At 42.0% G+C, this 24,610-nt stretch overlaps 2 protein-coding genes across 9 annotated transcripts; both read left to right on the forward strand.

The window, feature by feature from the left end:
- Positions 1 to 3,860: 3,860 nt before the first annotated feature.
- LOC108265513 (N-acetyllactosaminide beta-1,3-N-acetylglucosaminyltransferase 3) lies at positions 3,861 to 11,332 on the forward strand. Of its 8 annotated transcripts, none has more exons than XM_053680498.1 (4): positions 3,870 to 4,012; positions 4,151 to 4,234; positions 4,483 to 4,513; positions 8,653 to 11,332. In XM_053680498.1, exons 3-4 carry the CDS (start codon positions 4,489 to 4,491, stop codon positions 9,804 to 9,806), a joined length of 1,179 nt encoding a protein of 392 aa, XP_053536473.1. In that variant the 5' UTR covers positions 3,870 to 4,012; positions 4,151 to 4,234; positions 4,483 to 4,488; the 3' UTR covers positions 9,807 to 11,332. The 8 variants fall into 8 exon arrangements, with proteins under 8 accessions (XP_017323398.1, XP_017323401.1, XP_053536473.1 ...); XM_053680499.1 differs by having other exon boundaries at positions 8,656 to 11,332; XM_017467909.3 differs by lacking the exon at positions 4,151 to 4,234 and having other exon boundaries at positions 3,861 to 4,012.
- A 9,362-nt stretch (positions 11,333 to 20,694) lies between these two features.
- LOC128632865 (N-acetyllactosaminide beta-1,3-N-acetylglucosaminyltransferase 3-like) lies at positions 20,695 to 23,857 on the forward strand. The gene is made up of 2 exons (XM_053680502.1): positions 20,695 to 21,061; positions 21,841 to 23,857. The coding sequence occupies exon 2, from the start codon at positions 21,956 to 21,958 to the stop codon at positions 22,946 to 22,948; it is 993 nt and encodes a 330-aa protein (XP_053536477.1). The 5' UTR covers positions 20,695 to 21,061; positions 21,841 to 21,955; the 3' UTR covers positions 22,949 to 23,857.
- The last annotated feature ends 753 nt before the right edge of the window (positions 23,858 to 24,610 follow it).

Below are 24,610 nucleotides of genomic sequence, written 5' to 3' on the forward strand. Positions count from 1 at the left end.
CGTTTCTGAAACACAGTGGAAACGCCAGTGTGGACGAAGAACGTTTTCGTTTTAAAAACTTCCCGGAAATATCTGAAGTCTACGCGAATCACGTGACAATCAAGCGTTTTGAACTTCCGTTGGAGCAGCTCTTTCTGTCATGGGCTCTGGCCACACCCTTCTCTCTCTCTCTCTCTCTCTCTCTCATCAGATCATCTTAAAGGTCTATATGCATTACATAGTATGTTTTTAATGTGAATAAGAAGTTGACTATACATGTTTAGTATCCTTCACAAGGTCTCGGTGCTTCTGGAGATGTGGTCTCATTCCCGCAGCAGCAGTTCAAACATTATATAAGATCTAGAGAAAAACATTGCATGCTGTTAATGGCCTACCCTCCTCAGGGCTCTCACACTAATTATATCCTGTATGTAAATAAGGTACATCCGTTCATAGATATCTAAGCACTCCCAAATGTCAGCCTGGTCCAAATTCAATTCAGTTCAATTTTATTTGTATAGCGCTTTTTACAATAGACATTGTCTCAAAGCAGCTTTACAGAAATATCAACACGGTGTACAGATATTAAAGGTGCGAATTTATCCCAGCTGAGCAAGACACTGAGTGGCGACGGTGGCGAGGAAAAACTCCCTAAGATGTTTTAAGAGGAAGAAACCTTGAGAGGAACCCGACTCAGAAGGAACCCGTCCTCATCTGGGTAACAACAGATAGTGTGAAAAAGTTCATTATGGATTTATATGAAGTCTGTATGGCGTTAGGAGCAGCCGTAGTCCCAGCAGTCTGGAATTAAAGAAGATTTGAGCTCCATCCAGAGGCAGAAAGGATCTGGATCTCTAGTATCTCCATAAATTCGTGTGGGGCTCGGCGAAAGGAGAGAGTGAGAAAAAAGATTATTATGACTGCGAAGTAGTAGAACAGAATCTAGTCAGGGTAGGCTTGAGTAAACAAATACGTTTTAAGCTTAGACTTAAACACTGAGACTGTGTCTGAGTCCCGAACACTAATAGGAAGACTGTTCCATAACTGTCGGGCTCTATAAGAGAAAGCTCTTCCCCCTGCTGTAGCCTTCACTATTCGAGGTTCCGTCAGATAGCCTGCATCTTTTGACCTAAGTAGGCGTGGCGGATCATATAAAACCAAAAGGTCACTTAGATAGTGTGGCACGAGAGCGTTTAGTGCTTTATAGGTCAATAATAGTATTTTATAATCAATGTGAGATTTCACTGGGAGCCAATGCAGTGTGGATAAGATCGGGGTGATGTGTCGTATCTTCTGGTTCTAGTTAGGACTCTAGCAGCTGCATTCTGGACTAACTGGAGCTTGTTTATGCTCCTACTGGAACATCCAGACAGTACGCCATTACAGTAATCTAATCTAGAGGTGATGAAAGCATGAACTAATATTTCTGCATCATGTAGTGACAATATGTTTCTTATTTTAGAAATATTTCTGCGATGAAAGACGGCTATCCTAGTAATATTATCTACATGAGCATCAAATGAAAGACCGGGGTCAATAATCACTCCAAGGTCTTTAACTGCTGCACATGATGACACAGAAAGACCATCCAGAGTTACTGTGAGATCAGAAAGAATACTTCTAGCTACACGTGGTCCTAGTACAAGTTCCTCTGTCTTATCAGAATTAAGTAAAAGGAAGTTAATAATCATCCAATGTCTAATGTCCTTTACACATTCCTCAACTTTACTAAGCTGCTGTCTGTCCTCTGGCTTCGCTGAAACATACAGCTGTGTATCATCAGCATAACAGTGGAAGCTAATTCCATGTTTACGAAGAATTTGACCTAGGGGTAGCATATATAAAGAAAAAAGCAGTGGGCCTAAAACAGAACCCTGTGGAACTCCAAAAGTAACCTCAGTACGCATGGAGAAATCACCATTTACATCTACGAACTGATAACGATCGGTCAGATAAGACCTGAGCCAGGAGAGGACTGTTCCCTTAATACCAACAACATTTTCTAATCTATCAGGGAGAATAGTGTGATCTATAGTATCAAAAGCTGCACTAAGGTCGAGTAACACAAGCAGCGAGACACAACCCTGATCAGAGGTCAGTAGAAGGTCATTTACTACTTTAACGTTTGATCGTTATACCAGGGTGCTAATTTTTTCTCTCTAATTATTTTCCTATTGAGTGGAGCCGCTCTATCTAGCGTGTAGCGGAGTGTTGACTCCAAGCTTTCAGTCGCCTGATCGAGTTCTGTGTGATCTGACGGTGATCCAAATCTAACTGATGTTTCTGCGAGGTTATTTATGAAGCTCGGTGCAGTAGCTGATGTGAAAGTAGGTTTTGCGCGGTAGCGAGGCGAGGTGGAAATTTTATGATCAGTACGTATTATGAACGAGATAAGATAACGGTCTGAGACGACTTCAGACTGCGGAAAAATGATAATATTTTCTATACTTAGTCCGTATGTTAGTATGAGGTCAAGAGTGTGACCACCATTATGAGTAGGCCCGATTACGTTCTGATTAATCCCTAATTCTGTTCAAATTCCAATTCTAACCACAATCGACACCGTTTGGTGGACCTACAGAGTATCTGGTTATTTAGGAAGAGCTGGCCAAGGGTTCGGTGACTCTACAGACAGATCTCCTGCACAGCTGCTGTATGTAGATTCATTGCCAGGTAAACATCTCAGTTCTCTTGTTTGTGTTTTATGTGATGTTTATATATTATTAATTACTGCTTGTTAACTTTTGAATTGGATTAAGAGTTATTATTGAAATTACCTGGGTAATAAATGATGTTGGAATTTATTCCGATCTACCCTGAAATGGTTGTCTCTGGTAGATTACGTTAAATCCTTGTTACTGCAAATCCATGAACAGGGTAGTGCAGGCTATAATCCAGGGTTAGGTGCAGCACTGGGGCACGCCAGCGGAGATTTTAGATACGTTTACTCGGACTGTATCGGCTAAAAGGGATTTCCATTTAGAACAACATAGTGTTGATTGAGTGTAATTGTAATCCCCTTTATTCTTATAATTCTTCGTGTTATTGTTCTTTCATCTGCAAACACGTATATCGTATATATTTGATACTTTCTTGTTTGTCTATTTATTTATTTCTCTTGCACAAATGAACAGGTTTTGTTCCACTCCTGTTACTGCATTCTCTTTCACATTATTTCATTCAGACTGAAGCGCTGTTCGAAAAACACAAAACTTTAATGCACCTTTCATTTGAACTCACCATGAGGCTTGAATTTGGAGATACAAGTTTCAGATGATCTCTGCACTAATTCCACGGTCAGTATGTAATCATGACTTCCTACAAACTGCCTAAAGGTTCTTAAATCATCGGAGATGTTTAAACTACTTCAGTTCCTCACTCAGTCTCTGAATTTCTGCAACTTCCTGTATTTCCTTCCTTCCTTCCTTCCTACCTTCTTTCTTTCTTTCTTTCTTTCTTTCGCAGTTGTCCTCTCTTTGCTTTAATTGCCAGCACTTCTGTTTATTCTTACCTTCATCTTATCTTCATTTGCCAAGTTCATAATCACTTCTTGATGTTGACTGTCTCCTGAGCTGTCACTGTGACCTTTAGTGTAATACTAGTGTGTAGTACTAGTACTAGTCATCCAAGTCTAGTCCTTCTCGTTACTAATCTGTAACCTGAAACACCCTTAAATTCTCTGAATGGAGACAAGAAATTCTCCAAAAACTGCTTTTTCACTTCTGTAACTGAAATCAGCAACATGTTGCTTGAGATAAAATTTTTTCATGTCATTCTGGGTGGATCAAAGTAAAATGTGTGTGTGTGTGTGTGTGTGTGTGTGTGTGTGTGTGTTTAATTACTCCCCCACCCCCACTCCCACCCCCCGCCAGGGAAGGGTGTATAAATCGCCGACTGTTGCCGAAACTGTAATGTAGACTTTGTTTAGCACACACACACACACACTCACTCATAGCTGATGTCTTTCTCTTCTTCACAGTAGTATTACTTCACTTCTTTCACGGATCTGCTCTGTGTTTTCAGCACATTACAGGTAAATCAGTTTTATTTTCTGTTTAATTCATTTGCTCTCTCTCTGTGTGTGTGTGTGTGTGTGTGTGTGTGTGTGTGTGTGTGTGTGTGTGTGTGTGTGTGTGTGGGTCCTCTAGAATTATTTATCTTGTTATTACAGTGTTTCCTGCTGTAAACTGTGATCAGTAACAGATTGAGAGGTTCAGATCTTCGTGTGGTGTAGAAAAGTCCAGAAAGCAGAAATGTAGGAATGCAGTGTCTGTTCAGTGAGAAAGTGAAATCTCTATCAACACTTTTCTCTCTTTCTCTTCGTTCATTATGAATTCCTGTTCATTCTGTTTCTAATGTCAAGACTTGAATGTGAGCTTAACTGTTGTTAAAAGTGGATTATCATTACTGATGAGAAGGGATCGTGCTTTTTCGAGTCAGAAGTGAAGTATTCCACACGACAGTGTGTCTCGTACATTAATGTACAGTTTGAATGTGTTTCAGGTGAACATGGCGGTGCTGCACATTATTTATGGTAAGAGGAAATATTACTACAAGTTTCACTGCTGTTCTCACCACAGTGTTGTAGGACCCCTCTCACAAACTGCCGGGAGACGTTATATTCATTAACCCGGGGACAAAAGAGCTTCATCTGCGTGAAGAAACTGAGGAAACGTTCAAGTTCGTTCCCACACGTGTAAATAACTAATAACTTTTTACTGTAGTGAAATGTTCGAATTTAGAGCTACAGAGTCAGAGGACAGAACTCTTCTTCACAAAAAAATGATGTTTATTTATTTATCAATTTAACCCTCATCCTACCAACGTATTTCACATCCAGGGACATACAGGAGCTGGGGTCCCCAAGAATAAACTACTTTTACTAAACATCATAGCAAAATGTTCACTTAATTCTTCTGAAAACATTATTAGTTATGTACTTAATTTTGTCTGGAAAAAACAAACATATTAATTATTTCAGGAAAGTTACAGTTAATTTGCGTATTGTGTGAAATGAAAATAAATTCTTTTCTTTAATACAAATTGCAGCTTTTATACCAAGTACAGTCCACATTAGCACTTAAAAGCTTATTTACTGTCCTTTTGGGTGGTAAATAATAACTGTATCATTCAGTTTTCAGAAATTTCCAGTAAACATTATTTGTGTTATATTTATATGGTGAAAGCAACGGGTCATTTTGAGCCCAATATAAAATAATTGAAATAAACCCACCGTCACGATTTGCCCTCGCGCCAGCGCTGTAGCGCGAGCTTGAGTTTTTCAGTGACGTTGACTTTGATGACTTTTGTCGTGTTTTGTTATGTTTTATGTCCTGTCTCCTCCTAACTCTGTATTGTCATTGGGTGTTCACCGTATGTGTCATCATTAGTCCCGGGTGTTTTGTGTTTTCTGATGAAGTTTGTCAGTTAAACCCCAGGTGTCTCTTTGTACTTCCTGAAGTATTACGTGAGTTTTCAGAATACCAAGCATTTGTTCCTCATTTCATGTCATCCATCATCAAAACAAGTTTAGATCTTGTTCTCACCCTCATTCTTCACCCCTTGTTTTACCTGTTTATGACCACATCTGTATTTTACAATTTGGATTTGTCTGCCTGTCTCTCGTAGAATACTGCTCTTATTTGCATTTGCACCCGTAGTCATTCAAGCTTCAACAATTTTTTTATTTTATTTGACTTTCAAGACAGAAGTAGGTCGAGATCTTGGTCTCAGTATGATTCGCTGTCAGTATAACGGTTGAATAAATGCAATTCAAATTTAGCTTTTTAAATTTGTACATAATGTAAAATGAATGGTGTTTACATTAAACTATGAACAGCACACGCTCCAGGCAGTTATAGCGTATGATTTGGCTCATGCTATGCTCAGGGCATTCTGGCACGTGACCGGAGGAGCAAACATTTCCTACCTTCGTATCTGTGATTTTTCCCACACTCACACCAAGGCCTGAACATCTCTGAGTGCACGTCGATCATATGCATGACACGCTATTTTACAGTCTTATCTTGTACAATAGAACATTAACATTTAATTTGTTAGGCAGAAAACATTTTATTATGAAATTCTGTATTGTGTTTCAGACTTTGAACATCATCTTACCTTAGGAAGAGCAGTATCTAGGGTCGTCGATAGAGCACATGTGGAACTCTGTGTCAGCCATAACATTAAAACCACTGACAGGTGGTTAACATTGAGTGACATTGATTTTCTCGTTATAATGGCTCCTGTTAAAGGCGGGGGGAGGGGGGGGGTATATTTATTAGGCAGGAAGTGAACAGACAGTTCTCGAAGTTGACGTGTTGGGCGCTGGAAAAATGGGCAAGCGTAAGGATCTGAGCGACTTTGGTTGATTATGATGTCTAGACGTCTGGGTCAGAGCATTTCCAAAACAGCAGGTCTTGTGGGGTGTTCCCAGTACGCAGTGGTTAGTACCTACCAAAAGTGCTCTAAGGAAGGAGAACCGGTGACCCGGCGACAGGTTCATGGGCTCCCAAGACTCACTGATCCACGTGGGGAGTGAAGACTAGTCCGTCAGGTCCGATCCCACAGAAGAGCTATGATAGAAAGGTGTTCCGTAACTTGTACACACAAAACTGTGAAACACAATCTGCTGAGCAGAACCCAGTAATGCTGACGTTCTCTCCAGGGGAACGTCACCTAGTGCGCTTTATCTGTCAGCAGAGCAAGACTGTCCATGTGTGTAATCACACACAGATACCGGCTAGGTTTAAATCACTTGCTAATAAGTGATTTCATGATTGCAGTACGATTTATCTTGTGTAAGTCTATTTAATGTAATCATTTTTCAATACAGAATCTAAATTTAAAAAAAGTTCATTTCACATCTACACGTTTTAACCGGTGAAATCAGACAGCATCTCATAGTTTATACAGTTTCTGTGCTGTATTTTGCTCTTCAGTAGTTAAGTGAGTTGAGTTTATTAGCACAGAATTATCAAATACACAAAATGAGGACGTTTTAGGAAATTCCGTTAGAGGAAATTTACATTAGATTCCACTGAGAAAGATCAAAGACGTTCAAATCAAATACACTGGAAAAACACCACCACCACATTCACAAGATCATCATCATCATGTCCCAGTAGACTCCACTGCAGTCCCCTGATGATATGACTTTCCACTGTCTTCATCAACCTGGATAAAGCTACAGTCGCATGCAAAAGTTTGTGCACCCCTGGCCAATTTACACATTTTGTTGCTTTATGAAGTGTAAAGACGTAAACACAACCTCTGCAGCAAAAGAATAAATCTGCAGATATTAATGCACAGTTACTTTACATTTTAGAAATGTAGAAAATAGATAAATTATAATAGTATTTGTGGCATGTGCAAAAGTTTGTACACACTGCTCAGTCAGTACTTAGTGACACTCCCTTTGGCAGATATCCTGCTGAAAGAGGACACTGATATTAGGGAATACTAAATTAGCATTAGAATTAGCATCACACTGCCACTACCGGCTCGCCTTCTTCCCATAGTGCGTCCTGGTGCCGTCTCTTCCCCAGGCAAGCGACATAGACGCACCCGGCCTCCACATGATGTAAAAGCAAACCTCATTCATCAGACCAGGCCACCTTCTTCCATCGCTCCATGGTCCAGTTCTGATGCCCATTGTAGGAGATTTCGGAGGTGTACAGGGGGTCAGCATGGACACTCTGACCGCTCTGCAGCTACACAGCTCCATACACAGCAAGCAGTGACGCTCTGTGTGTCCTGACTCCCTTCTATCAGATTCAGCATGAACTTCTTCAGCAGTTTGTGCTGCAGTAGGTCTTCTGTGCAATCGGGATCGGACCAGACGGGTTAACCTTCTCTCCCCACGTGCATCAGTGATCCTTGGGAGCCCATGACCCTGTCTCCGGTTCACCGATTCTCCTTCCTTGGACCACTTTTGGTAGGTACTAACCCCTGCATACCGGGAACACCCCACAACACCTGACTTTCTGGAGACGCTCCAATCCAGTCGTCTAGACATCACAATCATTTTTCCTGCTTCCAGCACGTCACCTTCGAGAACTGACTGTTCACTTTCTAACAAATAAATATACCCCCCCCCCCCCCCCCCCAACAGGTGTCATAGTATGGAGATAATCAAAGTTACTCATGTCACCTGTCAGTGGTTTTAATGTTCTGGATGATCAGTGTATGTACTGTATAATTGTACAATATGGATATTTCCGGTCACCGGAATTCATCAGGCCAGTCAAGGCCAAAATAACAAACAAAACCCTACACTCACTGTACAAACAGACGCTACTTTACCTAGCCAAATAAACTGTTTCATTTGGATGGGACTTAAGGTTGGAAAATGGACAAGTCCATTAAAAAGAAGTGTATGTTCCGCGAGGCTCAGTTTTGGGCAGGAATTATTAATAAATATAACTTTATAATAAATATTACTTTGCATCATTCAGAGAGTATTATTGCTGGAAATTAAATAAAGAGAAAATATTTTCTGGTATATATTTAGAATTCATGTTTAGATTTCGAATTTACATGACCTCACCTCTGAGCAAACTATCACCTGCTGCCACATCTCTAAAGTCTCTGACATTGTTTACACCGCCGGGAGAAAGAAATGTAGCTTTTGACTCTGAACAGAAACCTGATTTGTGTCCGATTTCTTTCTAGCAGGATGCAGGAGAAGGAGTTGGAATCTGGAGACGGCTATTCTGCTCATCGCAGTCATTCTGTGTTTGTTAGTAATACTGCAAATGGACCTACAGAACAAGAAATCACAAAACTTGCAAATCAAAACAACCGACAAACAAAATTTCAAATCTGAAGCTCAGATTACATCACCAGATCTGTTTCTGAATCCAGCCCACAAATGTGAGCGAAACTCATCTGCGTCCAAAATCACCGGGTTTTCCACTTTGCCCAAGCACATCCAAGATTTCCTGTTTTACAGTCACTGTCGGCATTTCCCCATGCTCCTCAATGTTCCTGGTAAGTGTGGCGGTCCAGAGAACTCTGCTGATGTTTTCCTGCTTCTGGCCATCAAAAGTTCTCCGTCCAACTATGAGCGGCGGGAGGTTCTGCGAAAAACGTGGGCGTCTGAGAGACTTCAGAGTAACATGTGGATCCGCACCGTGTTCATATCCGGAACAGCACAAGGCGGTTTCGAGAAGGGAAGACTGAATAAACTCCTGGAGCTGGAGAACCAACAGAACCAGGACATTCTTCAATGGGACTTTGAAGATTCCTTTTTCAACCTCACACTGAAGCAGATCTTATTCCTGGAGTGGATGGAGAGGTTTTGCCCTGATGCGCACTTTCTCCTCAATGGAGATGATGACATTTTCGCCAACACAGACAACATGGTGCATTATCTCAAAGGGTTACATGGTAATGATGGAAGCAAACACCTGTTTGTCGGCCACTTGATCCAACATGTGGGGCCGATCCGGGTACCGGCCAGTAAGTACTACATCCCGGTCCAAGTCCAAAAATCAGACAGGTATCCTCCCTACTGCGGTGGAGGCGGCTTCCTGTTGTCACGTTTCACTTCCAGAGTCATCTACAACATGTCTCATTCCATCCCCCTGCTCCCCATCGATGATGTTTACATGGGAATGTGCCTGGAAAAGGCTGGACTTAAACCCGTGTCTCATATGGGAGTGAGGACAGCAGGCCTGCACCTCCCCTCAAAAAATCTGGACTCGTACAATCCATGCTACTACCGCGAGGTTCTCCTGGTCCACAGGTTCCTCCCACACCAGATTTTTATTATGTGGCATGAAATCCATCGGAAAGATTTGGGTTGTGGAAAGCTGAGAATTTAGTGCACAGAGTGAGATTTTATGTGTCCTAACATGTTCTGAGATCTGTGAGGGACTATGAAAGGGAGGGCGTAGACATCTTTCTGTTTTGGTTTATCTTTAGAAATCAATTACACATTGGTGGTGGATTTTCATTAGACAGAATTGCATGACTGTCATTCTTACAAAATTCCCGGCAGTGCACCTTAGTTCAACAAACTACAAGAGGAACTGGAGCTTTGAAAATGAACTGGTTTTGAGAGTACAATAGAGCACGAAGAGTGTGCTGTGTTCTCACGCATCTGAGCGTGTTAACGTCAAACCATTAACTTTACAATCCAGCTCACTGCACACCGAGCTCAGCGGAATGTCATTTCATTTTCCCCTTGACATGTTCCTGTGAAACCACAAAAACCTCAACTCAGTAGTGTCACTTCAACTGGTGTATATATTTTTGGGATATTTTAACAAAACCATATGAGGTTTTTTTTCCCAGATATGAGTAATCTGTTAGAGGCAGCTAAACATTCTGATGTACTGTGGTATAAAGTGCAGATATGTGCAATACAATGCTGTGCAACATCAGGTTGAGGTAGTTGCGGTGAAAAATAACTATTTATAAACAGTAAATATTTATTAATGTTTGGATGTATAAATAGTCCTTAGTGGTGTCCTGGTTGAGGGCTGAATAACCTGTGGGAAAAAGATCCTCCTCATTCAGGGAGCAGAAGCACTTCCCTGACCACAACAGAGAGAAGAGTCCATTGTTCGAAAGGCTGAAGTCCGTCAGTATCTTCCAGGTCTTGGCCAACACCGCTTGCTGTAGATAGACTCCAGCTCAGGGAGCTCAGTGTAGATGGTATACTCAGCTGATCGCACCACCCTCTGGAGAGCCGTCTATCCTGCTTGGTGCTGTTCCCAAACCAGATTGTGATGCTCTCGATGGTGCAGATTTAAAAGTTCCTTAGCACCTTCGAGGGCAGTTTAAAGTCTCCCTGACATGACCGTGTCAGGTCCTGCGTGATGTGAATGCCAAGGTGTCTCCACTGGGGTCCCGTTGATCATAAGGGGGAGGTAGCTCCTCTCCTGCATCGTGCTTAAGTCCACTATCAACTGGAGGAGGTTATTCTCCTGGCACCAGTTCTCCAGACAGTTCTCCAAGTAGGCCTTCTCATTGTTATCAGAGATCAGACCCATCACAACAGAATTGTCACCAAACTTAACGGTGGTGTTCACACACTCTCACACACTCCAGAACACCCAGAGCTCCCACTGACTGTGGACATTTGTAAGCCTTTCCCAGAAACTTTTCGATTTGTGTCATATTACTTGTTGTAATGTTAAACACTTAAACTCATTTCTACCTCTGTTTATTGATGATCTTTTCAGGAAGATGTTATTATAAAAGTTCCATCTTTATTGAAGATATAATGTAAAAACATTATAATTCTGTATTTTTATGCCTTAAATGAAGATTACATCACATCTTAGCGGGGATTTATACAGAAGTACACATTTATTTTCCATTAAAACTATAAATGAAGGTAAAATTTTGACTGTTCTCAGCCTGTGACTGTTCTGTACAGGAAGTGCTCAACTCGCTGGACTACATCCTCCCAGCTCTAAATATAGTGTTTATATACACTGAGGGCAAAATAAGTGTTCGGACACTTTTGTTTTTGTAATTTAATCTACTTCCTGTGTATATAACTTATATACAGTAAGTACAATCTGAACAAAAAAGTATGTACTCGTAAACAAAGAAATGTTTACAAAACGTCTTTTATTTCAATTGTAATTGAAAAAAGTATTCCGACACCACACATGAACATCATTAGTACTCATACAGCCGTTGTTGGAGATTGCAGCTTCGAGACGTCTGCGTTAAGAAGTAATCAGTCTTAGTCATCACTACGCCTCTCCACTGTTAGGAAAGTGTGATGTTTGTGTTAACACTAAAGCTTTTACACATCCTTATTCTTGTTTTGTGAGACTGAAGTGCTGAAGTGTCGTGGTGCAATTCAGAACATCGCATTAGTCTGAAGACAGAAACATGGATGAGACTTGTGCAGGAGGTGTTTTGGGGAAAACATAAATCTTGTGTATCCAAGTGGAACCATTTGCTGAAGCAGAACTGCTTCAGGCTTTGATCTGATAAAGGATAATGGTGCTTGTGAGATATTGTCCCAGTGTTGAGGAAGTGAGGCTTTGTGTTGTGTTTTTACAGGAGACGTGCCTGACTGGAAATACAAGAATCCAGAACCTGTTGAGGAATTTTATGTCCTCTGATAAAGCCACGTTAACTCCCTGTCTCTAACCTCACAGCTCTTACAGGCTCATAAACATGGCCATGTGGGAATTTAATATTACTCCTGTATTAGGCTGAGCAACATTGCGTGGGAGTGGGAACTTGGCTAAAGAAAAACGGCCAAAACTCTAGAATGTTTAATCATGGACAGACGAGATGCTTTCGACAAGAAAACAAGTGAGCTAGAGAAAAGAAAAGTAAAGTAAAGAAAGGCAAATCGGATTGAAATAACTTTGTTTTCAGAAGAAGGATGAATTTTACTTGCTAAAGGCTTGAGAATGATATAAAACCATCTTCGACTAACACAGAGACAAAAAATAACCCCTGGAAAAGAAATAGTAAGAAAATAAGAGAAGAGGAATGGGGTTCTGCATACACAGATTCATTAACATTAATATTTAAAATATATACATATCTATTACAACAACAAAAAAATTCAAAAAGGGCACGCAAAGCGGCAAAAGAAGTTCAAACTTTGAACATATTGAAAGAACGAGGCACAACCACGGAGGAGCTAGTCCACCAAAAGTCAGTGACCGAGTAAAGAGGGGATTACTCAGAGAACCAACTAAATGGACAATGCTAAAGACGATGCTACCACCACCACACTTCAGTATTATGGACTGTTATGTGTAGATTTCTGGAAACATTGCAGTCAGTTTTTCAGGAAAAAGCTATAACATCAAGATTTTATTACCAATCACTAAAAAGTGTTTATGAATACAGTGAGGGGAAATAATTATTCATACACTTTTGTTTATGTTATTTAATATAATTCCCGTTCATATATCCACTTCACATTTATACACATCGTATCTTTTAACTTCATACTAATAAATATAAACAAAACATAATGCATTCATAAACGTACATAAAGACAACAGAAAGGACAGGAGGAAAAATACACACATGAGCAACAGTTGTACTTTGTAGTAAAGTTGTTGGTAATTCCAGCTCGGAGGTGTCTCGGGTGAGAAGTGATTCATTTTCTGCAGCGCTGTGGTTCAGCTTTGGGTCGTTCCTCTCTGCAAAGCATCTTCACACATCACACAGCAGGGCGAGGATTTCTTTCTTGGCTGATGAGGTTAAATTCTCTTCTCATTTGTCCTGCTACATCACACACATTCACACACTACAGAAATGCCAATCTACTACAAAGAATGTCTTTGGACTGGGGGAGGAAACTGGAGTACCAGAGGAAACCCCTGCAGGAATCAAACCCCCGACCCCGGGGCTGCGAGGCAGACGTGCAAACCACAAAGCCACGTTTTGGAAAAATACGTTCAGTTAGTTTAGCAAAATTTGCCAGCTTTTATTTATTTTTTTACAGCCTGGCTCGTTAATAAACTTTTTTTAAGAACTTTGACTAAGAATTGCGAGAACATTTAACTTGAGATTTCTCTTGGAATCGGTCCAGAGCTCTGGGGTCATGTGGATGCTCATATGGATTAGAGTAATGTACAGATGAGCCTGCCTCACTTCCCAAAAGAGGAAAAAATGAGTAAACATCATCTCAAGTCCAACTGAGTCTAAATATATGACCTCACTCATGACTGGCTGAGGTAAGTTATTACATCAGAGCAATTCTCCGTCTGTACTTGTACAGTATGTAAGATTTTAAACAGACTTTTATTCTTCAGGTGGTAGTTTCTCAGTCCCAGTGACTCACGTAATTACAGCAGATCCATAAAAGCCGCTCAAGTGCGATGAAGAAACTGTTTTTAACAAGAATTAGACTGCAGTAACGTCCACTCCCTACAGGAAGCAATGCTGTGTGTGTGTGTGTGTGTGTGTGTGTGTGTGTGTGTGTGTGTGTGTGTGTGTGTGTGTGTGTGTGTGTGTGTGTGAGCATGCACCACATATGGATAAGAGGGCCAATTTTTTTTATGCATCTTGGATAGTCTATCATCAAGTGGTGCTTGGGAATCGACCTCTTGTCAGGAAACAATTCTTTGAATAGAGTATGGTGATCACAGATCAGATGTTTTAAGTAACATATCATCCCATCAGTTCTGGTGTAGGAGAACACTATATGGACAATCTGCATCAAAAGCAGGAGAAAGTTCCAGTGATTGTTATTCCTTTCAATGACATCACCAAATCAGTGGAGTGTTGTGCAGAAGACTCCATGACTGAATGGCATTCAAACCCAGGTGTTTGCTCTTATCATCCATTTTTAACCCACTTTCTTTTTTTTTTATGGTCTGTGTAACCAGAATTAAAGCTCTGCATTTTATCTGACAGTGTGTTCAAAGAGACATAATCCTGTTTAACAAGGTACTCAAAAACCAGTTTAAGTTCATACTGTACCACACCTTCTAGCAGATCATGCATAATGTCAACAGAATAGTTATCAGTACAATGGAAATACTGTAATGAATTGAGCACACATGACTTTTTGACACCATATTTTGACCGCAGTGCAGGATTTTCATTTAGTGCCTTACAATGTTCAGTATGAACCTCTTTGGAACGGAAAATTAACCCAGAACGATCTTCAGTAAATATACATTGAACTTCTTCCTTACTAATTAAACAAAACCTACAGAAAGTAGTTGCACTGAAAGATTCCACAAATCCCAGCACGCCATTTAAAGCCAAATTATCTCCTGTTACTTGAATTACTGAGCCAAACAATGGTTGTTCAAAACAAGGAAGCTGTATGCCTTCGGTTTGTAAGATTTTCAGGTCATCAATAAGGGGCTTTAGGGGGCTTGCTGCCAAAACATCTTACATTGTTATGACATGCGCATGGAAATTTAAGAGGATTTTTAATGCCTTTCCTTTATGCTGAGAATACATTTACAAAACACTTCTACAGATAAGTGTTAATAATAAAAAATTATAAAAAATACATAATTGAGGATTTTAAATGCATTTATTCAAAGCTTACCTGTCTTGCTTCATTCTGGTCCATTAACCCTGTTGGGTCCCTCCTCTTTCTTGTGGACTCAAAGACAACTGTGGAATCTGATGAATGGGATGAAGCTGGGGATAGTGGAGTCAGTACAGAGGAGTACGCTTGATCTGAGACCAGCTGAACATCCAGATCTACAAAATCACAGACAGAACAAAATCAATTTAAATGTACATGTATTTATCAGTAACAAAAGCATTTCAACAAATACTTGAATGGTTACATTAAAAAATATAAAGTATATTATCTCCATTAAGTACTTTCCATATACGAATAAGATGTACGTAACGTAATGATCAATAGTATAGCAAATGATAATGGTTTGAGGTCCCTCTAAAAGACATTTTTGACAACACACTATATGCCTCTTATTTTACACTGCCTGTGATACCTCATCAAACCCCTGCCTTTTCCCATGCCCTGACATCCTTACCCATTACTGGTAAAGGGAGCTTGAAGGTCAAGACACCTGACTTGACAAGTTCATCAAAGACATCTCCATCCACCTCTGTTCCTGACACATCAGTGACTGAGAGCTGGCCCTGACTGAAACCGTCTGGCTGCAGAATAAACTGATCTGTTAGTAGGAGAATAAAGAGTACAGTACATTGTGAGAATACAATATTAAATAGGCATGGAGATGATTTTTGTTTGCTGACAGAACCATTTCTGTAATTCATATGCTAACACTATAGCACTTGCAAACTCTTTATTTAGAGAATCTGTAATATTGCAAAAATATCCCCATAAATGAACTACAAACCTTCTTTGAAGGAACTTCTCAAATCGAAAGACTTCATCAGTCTATGGAACTTTAATATATTTCTGCACTCCTTCTATCTCCACTTTCACCAGCATTTCCTGTAAAAGGATATAGAATAACTATTTGTTAATCAAGGCAGGCCGACACAGTCCAAACAGGAGCCAAAGTCTTAATGCCTCTCTAAAACAAGACATTGTTACACAGAAGTGCATTGCACGATGTGAATTCATGTCAAAATATGCAATAAACACGTCAGCAAATTTAGCACATTTTCTGTCTATCAGGTAGATTATTGCTTGCTTATGAAAAGTGAGACGAAAATTGATCATTTGAGGACAATCGCATTCATGTGTCAGTTGGTTTGGCTGTAATTCCTGCACCTCTATAGTTTAACATTGTTCATATCGGAGGTGGGCGGACGTGCTCTTTGTGCACTAACGCCAACTCTCTCAGGACTGCCGTAACGTTACCGCCACTGACCTGCCCACTTCCCATTGAAAATGAACTGAATACTAGCGGTGTGGCTTCCCGTGTGAAAGAGCCTTTAGTATGCATGAAAAACCTCTTTGTGAATGAGTCCTAACTTCAAATTAACCACCACACATGTCTGATAATCTGAATGTAAATTTGATATGCCCAGTTCTCATATCAGGATTAAAATGAGCTAGCTAGTTTTAGCTGCTCTCTTCTTCAAAATACTGTAAACATAACTGATGTAACGTCACATACTTGACATGGGCAACCTTTGCAAACTCAACGAGATTTCCATTTAGTTCACTTATAGACCAGTAATCAGAAACCGTATGAAGGTAGAAGAAACAAACGCTAGCTAACGTTAGTTTGCCAGACACTTAATTAGGAGCTAATGATAACGTTACCTAACGTTAACATTAGGTAACGATAGTTTGTCGGCTCTAGCTTTACTGTTGCTCTTCCTTGCAGTGACTATAAAATTCAAATTTCTCTCGAATTTCTCACGCTTCCAAGGCCAAAAGGAGATCATTGGGGTCATTCTCTGCCCTGTACCACACTAAGCTGTTCCTGATAAAAATCCTGAGAGCTGGGAGTCCTAAGAAAAACCTGAGATTGAATGGATTTATGGCATGAAAGCTACCTTCTGAAAGATATCTTCTGCCCTGAATCTGTACTGTGGCTGTCTACCTACAGCAAAGACTTTCACTTATGCAACAAATATTCAAAAGAGAGAAAAGGCTGCCGAAGAGAATGCTGTACAGCAGAAACGACAGCAGAGGAGGAAGAGGTAGCTGGAGGTCAACGCAGAGAAAGATGAGACTGGTGTGATGGACAATCTGCTAGAAGCGCTGAAATCCGGAGCAGAGACCAAAGGAAGACGTTGAGGCTGAAGCGGGGTCTTGGCTCAGGAGTAGGGGGGGCACTTCCAGGCCTTTAGCTTATTTATTTAAAATAAAATAATAATAATTTAAAAAAATTAATTAGAGTTGGTTTCACAAACATTTTTAGTGTGTCCGTGCCATGGCTGTAGCTGCTCTCTTTGTGCAGACCACTGGGAAAATTGCTCACTCTCGCACATTAATCTTATACTCATCACAGCAGGTCACTGTATTTTGACTTACAGACACATGTAACACATGACAACTTAACATAATCCAGGTCATGAGGTTATTCGTTGTGCCGTGTAAAATTTAACTCTCAAACCTACTAGTGTGCCTAACACACCTATTGTAGGGCTCCACTGCCTAAATTAATTTTTTTTGAGCTAGCCACTGAGAGCACACATGATTGCCTAGTTGAAATTCATATTTCTTCAAGCCTACGTTTGAACTTTTCAGATTTTCCATCTGGAAAATTTTGTATTTGAAATTTCACAAAAACATTGTGAGCACCTCTGCTCTGTCCAGTTGGCTGAATTAAAAGCTATCACTATTAAGTGCTAATTGGTTAAGGGTAGAATTATTAATATGTATATTGACTCTGCTCATGCCCATGAAGTGTTTCACCTGTTTGGAGCTGTTTGGAAGAAAAGAGGTGTTAGAAAAAGTGATTGTACGCCCATTTAACATGCTAAACTAATAGTTTCTGCCATGAAGCATCCTAGGCGGTTAGCACAGAAAAACAAAATGCTGCCTCACTCCATGAAATCACGCATTGGGAAGAAATGGGAGCAGGGAAGCATAGTAAATCCGGACTCTGGTGTGGGCCAGGGGGGCATTTTGTGGCTCTGCTGTCCTTATTCCCATTTTAATTAGGACTGTGCATGGTTTAGACCATTGCGCAAGGGAGGATGTGGTAAAAAGGCTCAAAAGAAACTGGTGGATTCCATTTTTGAACCCTATGATTGATCACATGTTGGCAAGTTGTGAAATATGTGCACAACATAACATTAGGAAGAGTTTGACCGCTCCGATAGGACACATTCCACAGCCAGACAGACCATTTAGACACCTGATAATTGATTTTGTGGATATGACAGAAAGAAGGGAAAGAAGAAGGTACATCTTGGTGGTAGTGGATAGGTTCAGTAGATGGGTGGAAGTGCACCCTGCAGTACATGCTGATGCAGATACAGTAGTAAAGTTTCTGTGTAGAGAAGTCATACCTCAGTTTGGAATTCCAGATGAAAATAGTTCAGACAACGGTGCACATTTTGTGAATAAAGTAGCAAAGAGAGTGTCGCAGGCATGACGGATAAAGCATAGGTTTGGATGTGTGTATCACCCGCAGTCACAGGGAATGGTGGAAAGAGCTAACGGGACACTGAAAGCAAAATTGGCTAAAATCTGATACTAAATTGACTTGAGTACAAGCATTGCCATTGCACGCACATACACACACACACGTGCAGTAGGGAGTGAACTGGTAAAGAATTAAGAAAGAGATGGGAAGGTCAGGTCGTTAAATTGTAATTAACATTTGTTCATGTTGTAATAAACCTCTCTCTCTCTATATATATATATAATTGTAAAGAGGTTTAACCAGATGTATGGAGAACAGAGGGTACATCACACCAAATTTTATTTCTCCTCTCACCTCTCATCTCTCCATTATCCCCCACTCCAGGTGAGTTTATCATTCCTGCCTTCAGTCAATTGGGAAGAGAACATGCTGTGGAATGGTTCAGATAGGCGGGGCCAATGCCAAACCAAGAGAAACCCTGAGCATTCATCACAATATTTAGCCACGCCCACCCAGTTACAATATGGGAAATACTGATTACCAGATAAAGCTTGCTATGAGCTGGTCTCACTGCTCAGTCTCTCTCTCACACACACTCACACACACTCTCAGGACTTACTACGACAAAATGGACCAGCTACTTCAATTCAGCACACGCTTTTCAGCAGTGTTTAAGCACTTCGAAAATATCCGGTAATCTCAATTTTGTTGTTGTTTTTTTAAACCGTTTATGCATTTCCTCTGTAGTCGTGTGTTACGGGCTGAGACTGGAGGCGGATGCAGGTGCAGGTCAAAGTCTTTATTACTCAGCATATAAACAAACACAGGGAGCGCGGACTCTACTGACTATACAAACTCTGGACATTTAGCTACGACCGCTAGCATGCTACACATTAGCACATACCGTTACACTTCCTTGACTTGACGAACGTAAACCAACTATAATACTGCGCGATGTGCGCAGTCACACGGGGGAGGTTTAAATAACAAACCTAATTAAACTAAAACATTAACACCTGGGGCAAATCAGAGACTTAATCAGACTTAACTCAGTGTCCAAGCGGGAAGTGAACGAAAACAAAAGAGTCATGTGACCAGTCAGCGGCCGTACCGCAGTGCCCTCTGCTGGCCGTGGCATAACAGAACCCCCCTCCAAAGGGTGCTCCTCCCGGAGCACCAAGAACCCCCCTCCAACGGGGGTCCCGGGCCCCTGTGCGAACTGTCTTTCGCTGCGACAGAAAGCGAAGCAGCCTCCGTCGGGCAGCAGAGGAGCAGAGCAGCATCCCCACCGGGGTTGAAAGTCAGAGCACCGCCCCTGGCGGCGCTGGGACGCAGGACACCGCCCCAGGGATGCTGGGCACCACCCCCGGCAGCTCTGGAACTCTGGGTGCCACCCTTGGCGGCACTGGAGGGCTGGGCGGCCTCCTCGGCCGGGCGGGGCAGCGGGACGGCCTCCTCGGCCGTGCGGGGCAGCGGGACGGCCTCCTCGGTCAGGCTGGGCAGCCAGATGGCCTCCTCGGCCATGCAGGGCAGCCGGACGGCCTCCTCGGCCATGCAGGGCAGTGGGACAGCCTCCTCGGCTGGACTGGGCAGCAGGACGGCTTCCTCGGCCGTGCAGGGTAGCAGGACGGCCTCCTCAGCTGGACTGGGCAGCAGGACGACCTCCTCAGCTGGACTGAGCAGCAGGACAGCTTCCTCGGCCGTGCAGGTTAGCGGGACGGCCTCCTCAGCTGGGCTGGACAGCAGGACAGCTTCCTCGGCCGTGCAGGGCAGCGGAGCAGCCTCCTCCGCTGGGCTGGGTGGCAGGGTGGCCTCCTTGGCTGTGCAGGGCAGCGGGACGGCCTCCTCGGCTGTGCAGGGCGGCGGGACGGCCTCCTCGGCCAGGCTGCACAGCGGGGCTGCCTCCTCGGCTGGACAGGGCAGCAGGATGGCCTCCTCGGCTGGACTGGGCAGCAGGACGGCTTCCTCGGCTGTGCAGGGCTGCCTCCTCGGCTGAGCAGGGCGGCGGGACGGCCTCCTCAGCCTGTCCCTCTGAGGTCGCCATGTTGACCTCAGGTGAGAGCTCCACAGCTGAGACCTCCCCGTAGGCCTCAGGCTGGAGCTCTGCTGTCCTCATTGCCCCGCCCCAAAAAATTTCTGGGCCAGCCTTCACCTCTGGACTGCGCAGCAAGGTGTACCTCCCCTGCAGTGGAAAGCCCCAGATGCTCAGGTTACTTTGCTGGCTGTGTTGCAAGGCGTCGCTCCTTGGCGGCGGGGACGGGGTATATGGCGCGAGGGACGAGGCGGCGCGCAGCTCGGCCTTGCACTGAGAAATGTCCTCCGCGAGCTGTTTGCTCAACTCCAGGGACGAACGGAGAAGCGCCCAAATCCTGGCCTGGGGGGGGGTTAAATAACAAACCTAATTAAACTAAAACATTAACACCTGGGGCAAATCAGAGACTTAATCAGACTTAACTCAGTGTCCAAGCGGGAAGTGATTGAAAACAAAAGTGTCACGTGACCAGTCAGCGGCCGTACCGCAGTGCCATTTGCTGGCCGTGGCGTAACATCGTGCGACCAAGTAAAGATGAAGAAAATCAAGATTGTTTTTTTCTGTCTCTCTCAGGTGAACATGGAGAACGTCAGCTGGCTGTACAGTAAGTAGACAAATTCTTCAGATTTTTTACTTTTTTTCAAGTTCCTGTGACTAAAAACAAAAAAGGTTACTTATATACTCACACTGCCATCTCTAAAGCATTACATCAGCTATAAAGTATTTATAATTATAATCCCGTGGTACGAGAACGAATGTGCTGTAGCGTTGGTTAATATCCAAATTTACACTTTAAACAATAAAAGTTTGAAGTTCAGGGTGTTGTTTCTGTTTATCATGTGGAGCCGATGTGGGAGCTTCTCATTATGAAGAAGTCTGATAAATGATTCCTACAAAAGTCTCAAGGAATCTATGATCTTTTATTTCCCACATTTAATTAAAGCATTAATTTGACATCATAACTCAGAACACGCGCCTTCTCATGAACGGACTCTGCGTTTATCGTAAAAAATAAATACCCATCATGTTTGAGTGATGAGACAAGCTATAATATAAACCATAACGTTAGCAAGCTTTATAATTCTTTCCTCTGCAATTAAAATTAAAATACAGTGATAAAAGTTTAATAAACATCCTCTAAGGGCACATGAGCATATTAGCTAAATCTAACACATGCCAGATGCTAATGCCCAACACAGCATGTTAGCAATGTGGCTAGGATAATTTCATGGCATTTAGCATAGCAATGAATGTCACACATCACTGTAGTGATCAATGTTAAATTTGAACACTGATTGTTAATGGATTCAGGAATCTCGACTGATTTTTCCAACAACAGCTCGACTGATTCACGTTTGTAATTGTTGCTTGTGTTGTTTTAAGGAACCCGACGCAGGAGACGAGCTCTGGAGTCCATGGCTCTGCTCATTATGATCTCTCTGTGTGTGCTCCTGATCCTGTATATCACCACGCCAGAAACAAAATCACATCACCGAAGATGGTTAGTCAGGCGCAGCCTCTGGTGATGACGACTCCTAGGTGTGAACAAAACGTGTCAGTCGCTAACATTGAGGAATTTTCTACCTTTCCAACTCCTATGCAGGACTTCCTGTATGACCGCCACTATAGGTATTTCCCAATGTTGCTCACCGTTCCTAACAAGTGCACCATTCCAAAGAGGTCAGGAGAACCCTTTTTTCTGCTGACCATCAAAAGTTCACCGGAGAATTACGAACGGCGGGCAGTCTTGCGCAAAACGTGGGCGGCGGAGAGACTACAGAACGGGATGTGGATCCGCACCGTGTTCCTGACCGGCACCACCGGGACAGGCTTCAAGAAGCAGAGGTTAAACAAACTCCTGAAGCTGGAGAACACGAGGTACCAGGACATTCTGCAGTGGGACTTCACGGATTCCTTCTACAACCTTATGCTCAAGCAGGTCCTGTTCCTTGACTGGATGCAGAACTGGTGTCCCACTGCGGATTTCCTCTTTAATGGAGACGACGATGTTTTTGCCAACACGGACAACATGGTGGAGTTCCTCAAAGGGCAGAGAGATAACAAACACCTGTACATCGGCCAGCTGCTCCTGACCAGCCCACCTGTTCGGAACAAAAACAGTAAATATTTCATCCCGGAACTGATCGAGAAAGCCGACATGTACGCTCCATACTGCAGTGGAGGTGGCTACCTGTACTCCCGCTTCACTGCCAGGACCATTCTCCAAATGTCCCAGTCCATCACCCTGATGCCCATTGACGACGTTTACATGGGCATGTGTCTGCAACGAGCCGGACTCCGACCCATGAACCACCATGGAGTCTGGGCCAACGGCCTCATTATTCCTTCTAACAAACTGGACATTTATGATCCCTGCCATTACCGTGAGATTATCCTCAGCCACAAATTCTTCCCTCATCAGATTTTCCTTCTGTGGGATGAAATACATGGGAAAGATTTGAAATGCTCAAAGAAAGAAGTTAATCTGTAACACTTTATTTATTGTACATTTTGATATGCTGAGAGACGTGATGCTGCCACCACCATGCTTCACCGTGGAGATGGTGTTCTTTTGGTGATATGGGTTTTTTTTCACCAAACAAAACTTTTGTAATTTTCGAACTATTATAGCTTTTGGAATTGCTCTCATCAGAACAGAACATATTTTGCCACATGGTTTGGGGTGATTTAGTTGGGCTTGGATGTTTTTTGTGAGAAAGGGATTCAGTCTAGCCACCCTACCCTGTAACCAACGTGTGAAGAATATGAGAGATTGTTGTCACATGCAGGAAGTAATCACTTCTTGTCAGATGTTCCTGTATCTCATTTAATGGTGTCTTGGCAGCCTCCCTGGTATGTTTTTGTCTTGCCCGTTTGTACATTTTAGAGGGATGTCCTTTTCATGGTGATGTTACTATAGTGCTCCGTTTTCACCACTTGCTGATGATGGCCTTCACAGTGTTCCATGATACATCTAATGTTTTGGAAGTTCTTTTGTACCCCTCTCCTGATCGATACCTTGCATGATTTGTAAGCTAATAGGTGTAATAGGTTTAGACTTTTAAGGAGTTTATTTTAGGCAGCTCTCCCTGATGTCGTCATGGAGGAGGCGGAAGAGGACTCCAGTGGCAACCTATGAAGCTCTGGTGAACTCCATGCCCAAGAGGGTTAAGGCAATGCTGGAAAATAATGGTGGCCACACAAAATATTGACACTTTGGGCCAAATTTGTACATTTTCACTTAGCTATGTACTCACTTTTGTTACCAGCGGTTTAGACATTAATGGCTGTGTGTTGAGTTATTTTGACGGGACAGCAAATTTACACTGTTACACAAGCTGTACACTCACTACTTTACATTGTAGCAAAGTGTCATTTCTTCAGTGTTGTCACATGAAAAGATGTAATCAAATATTTACAATAATGTGAGGGGTGTACTCACTTTTGTGAGATACTATATATATATATATATATATATATATATATATATATATATATATATATATATATATATATATATATATATATATATACAGATGCAAGTGCAGATAAGAGCTTTTAATAAAGAGAGGCAGGCAGACAAATCCAAATGATGAAACAATAGCGTGGTCAAAAAACAGGCAATGGGTCAGGCGATCTGCAAACAGGCATAAACTGGGCATGACAAGAAACAAGAACGAGAAACAAGAAACAAGATCAATGAACATGAAACAAAACGAGGAACAGGGTACAAATGCTTGGTACGGTGAGGACACTCAACACTTCACAAAGCCATTGTGTTGAAACAGTATCTTTATAATGTGGTTGATGCAGGTGTGCTTGATTAGAATGAATGTGTGTGAATTGCAGTCCATTTAATTTAATATTACACCTGTATTAGGGTGATTAATATTGGTGGGAATGGGATCTTGGCTAAAGAAAAACGGCCAAAAACCTAGAATAGCTAATCATGGATAGACATGATGCTTTTCAACAAGAAAACATAAGAGATAGAGAAAAGAAAAGTAAAGTAAAGAAAGAAAGGCAAATCAAATAGAAAAATAGAATTAAGAGTAATAATAATAGTCATATGTACACTATGAACACCTCATTTTATATACAGATGAATAAGAATATTGTCATGATTCCCCCTTGAAGCAGGAATGCGCGAGCA

This window comes from Ictalurus punctatus, chromosome 5, assembly GCF_001660625.3.
Source record: "Ictalurus punctatus breed USDA103 chromosome 5, Coco_2.0, whole genome shotgun sequence".
Taxonomy (NCBI): Eukaryota; Metazoa; Chordata; class Actinopteri; order Siluriformes; family Ictaluridae; genus Ictalurus; species Ictalurus punctatus.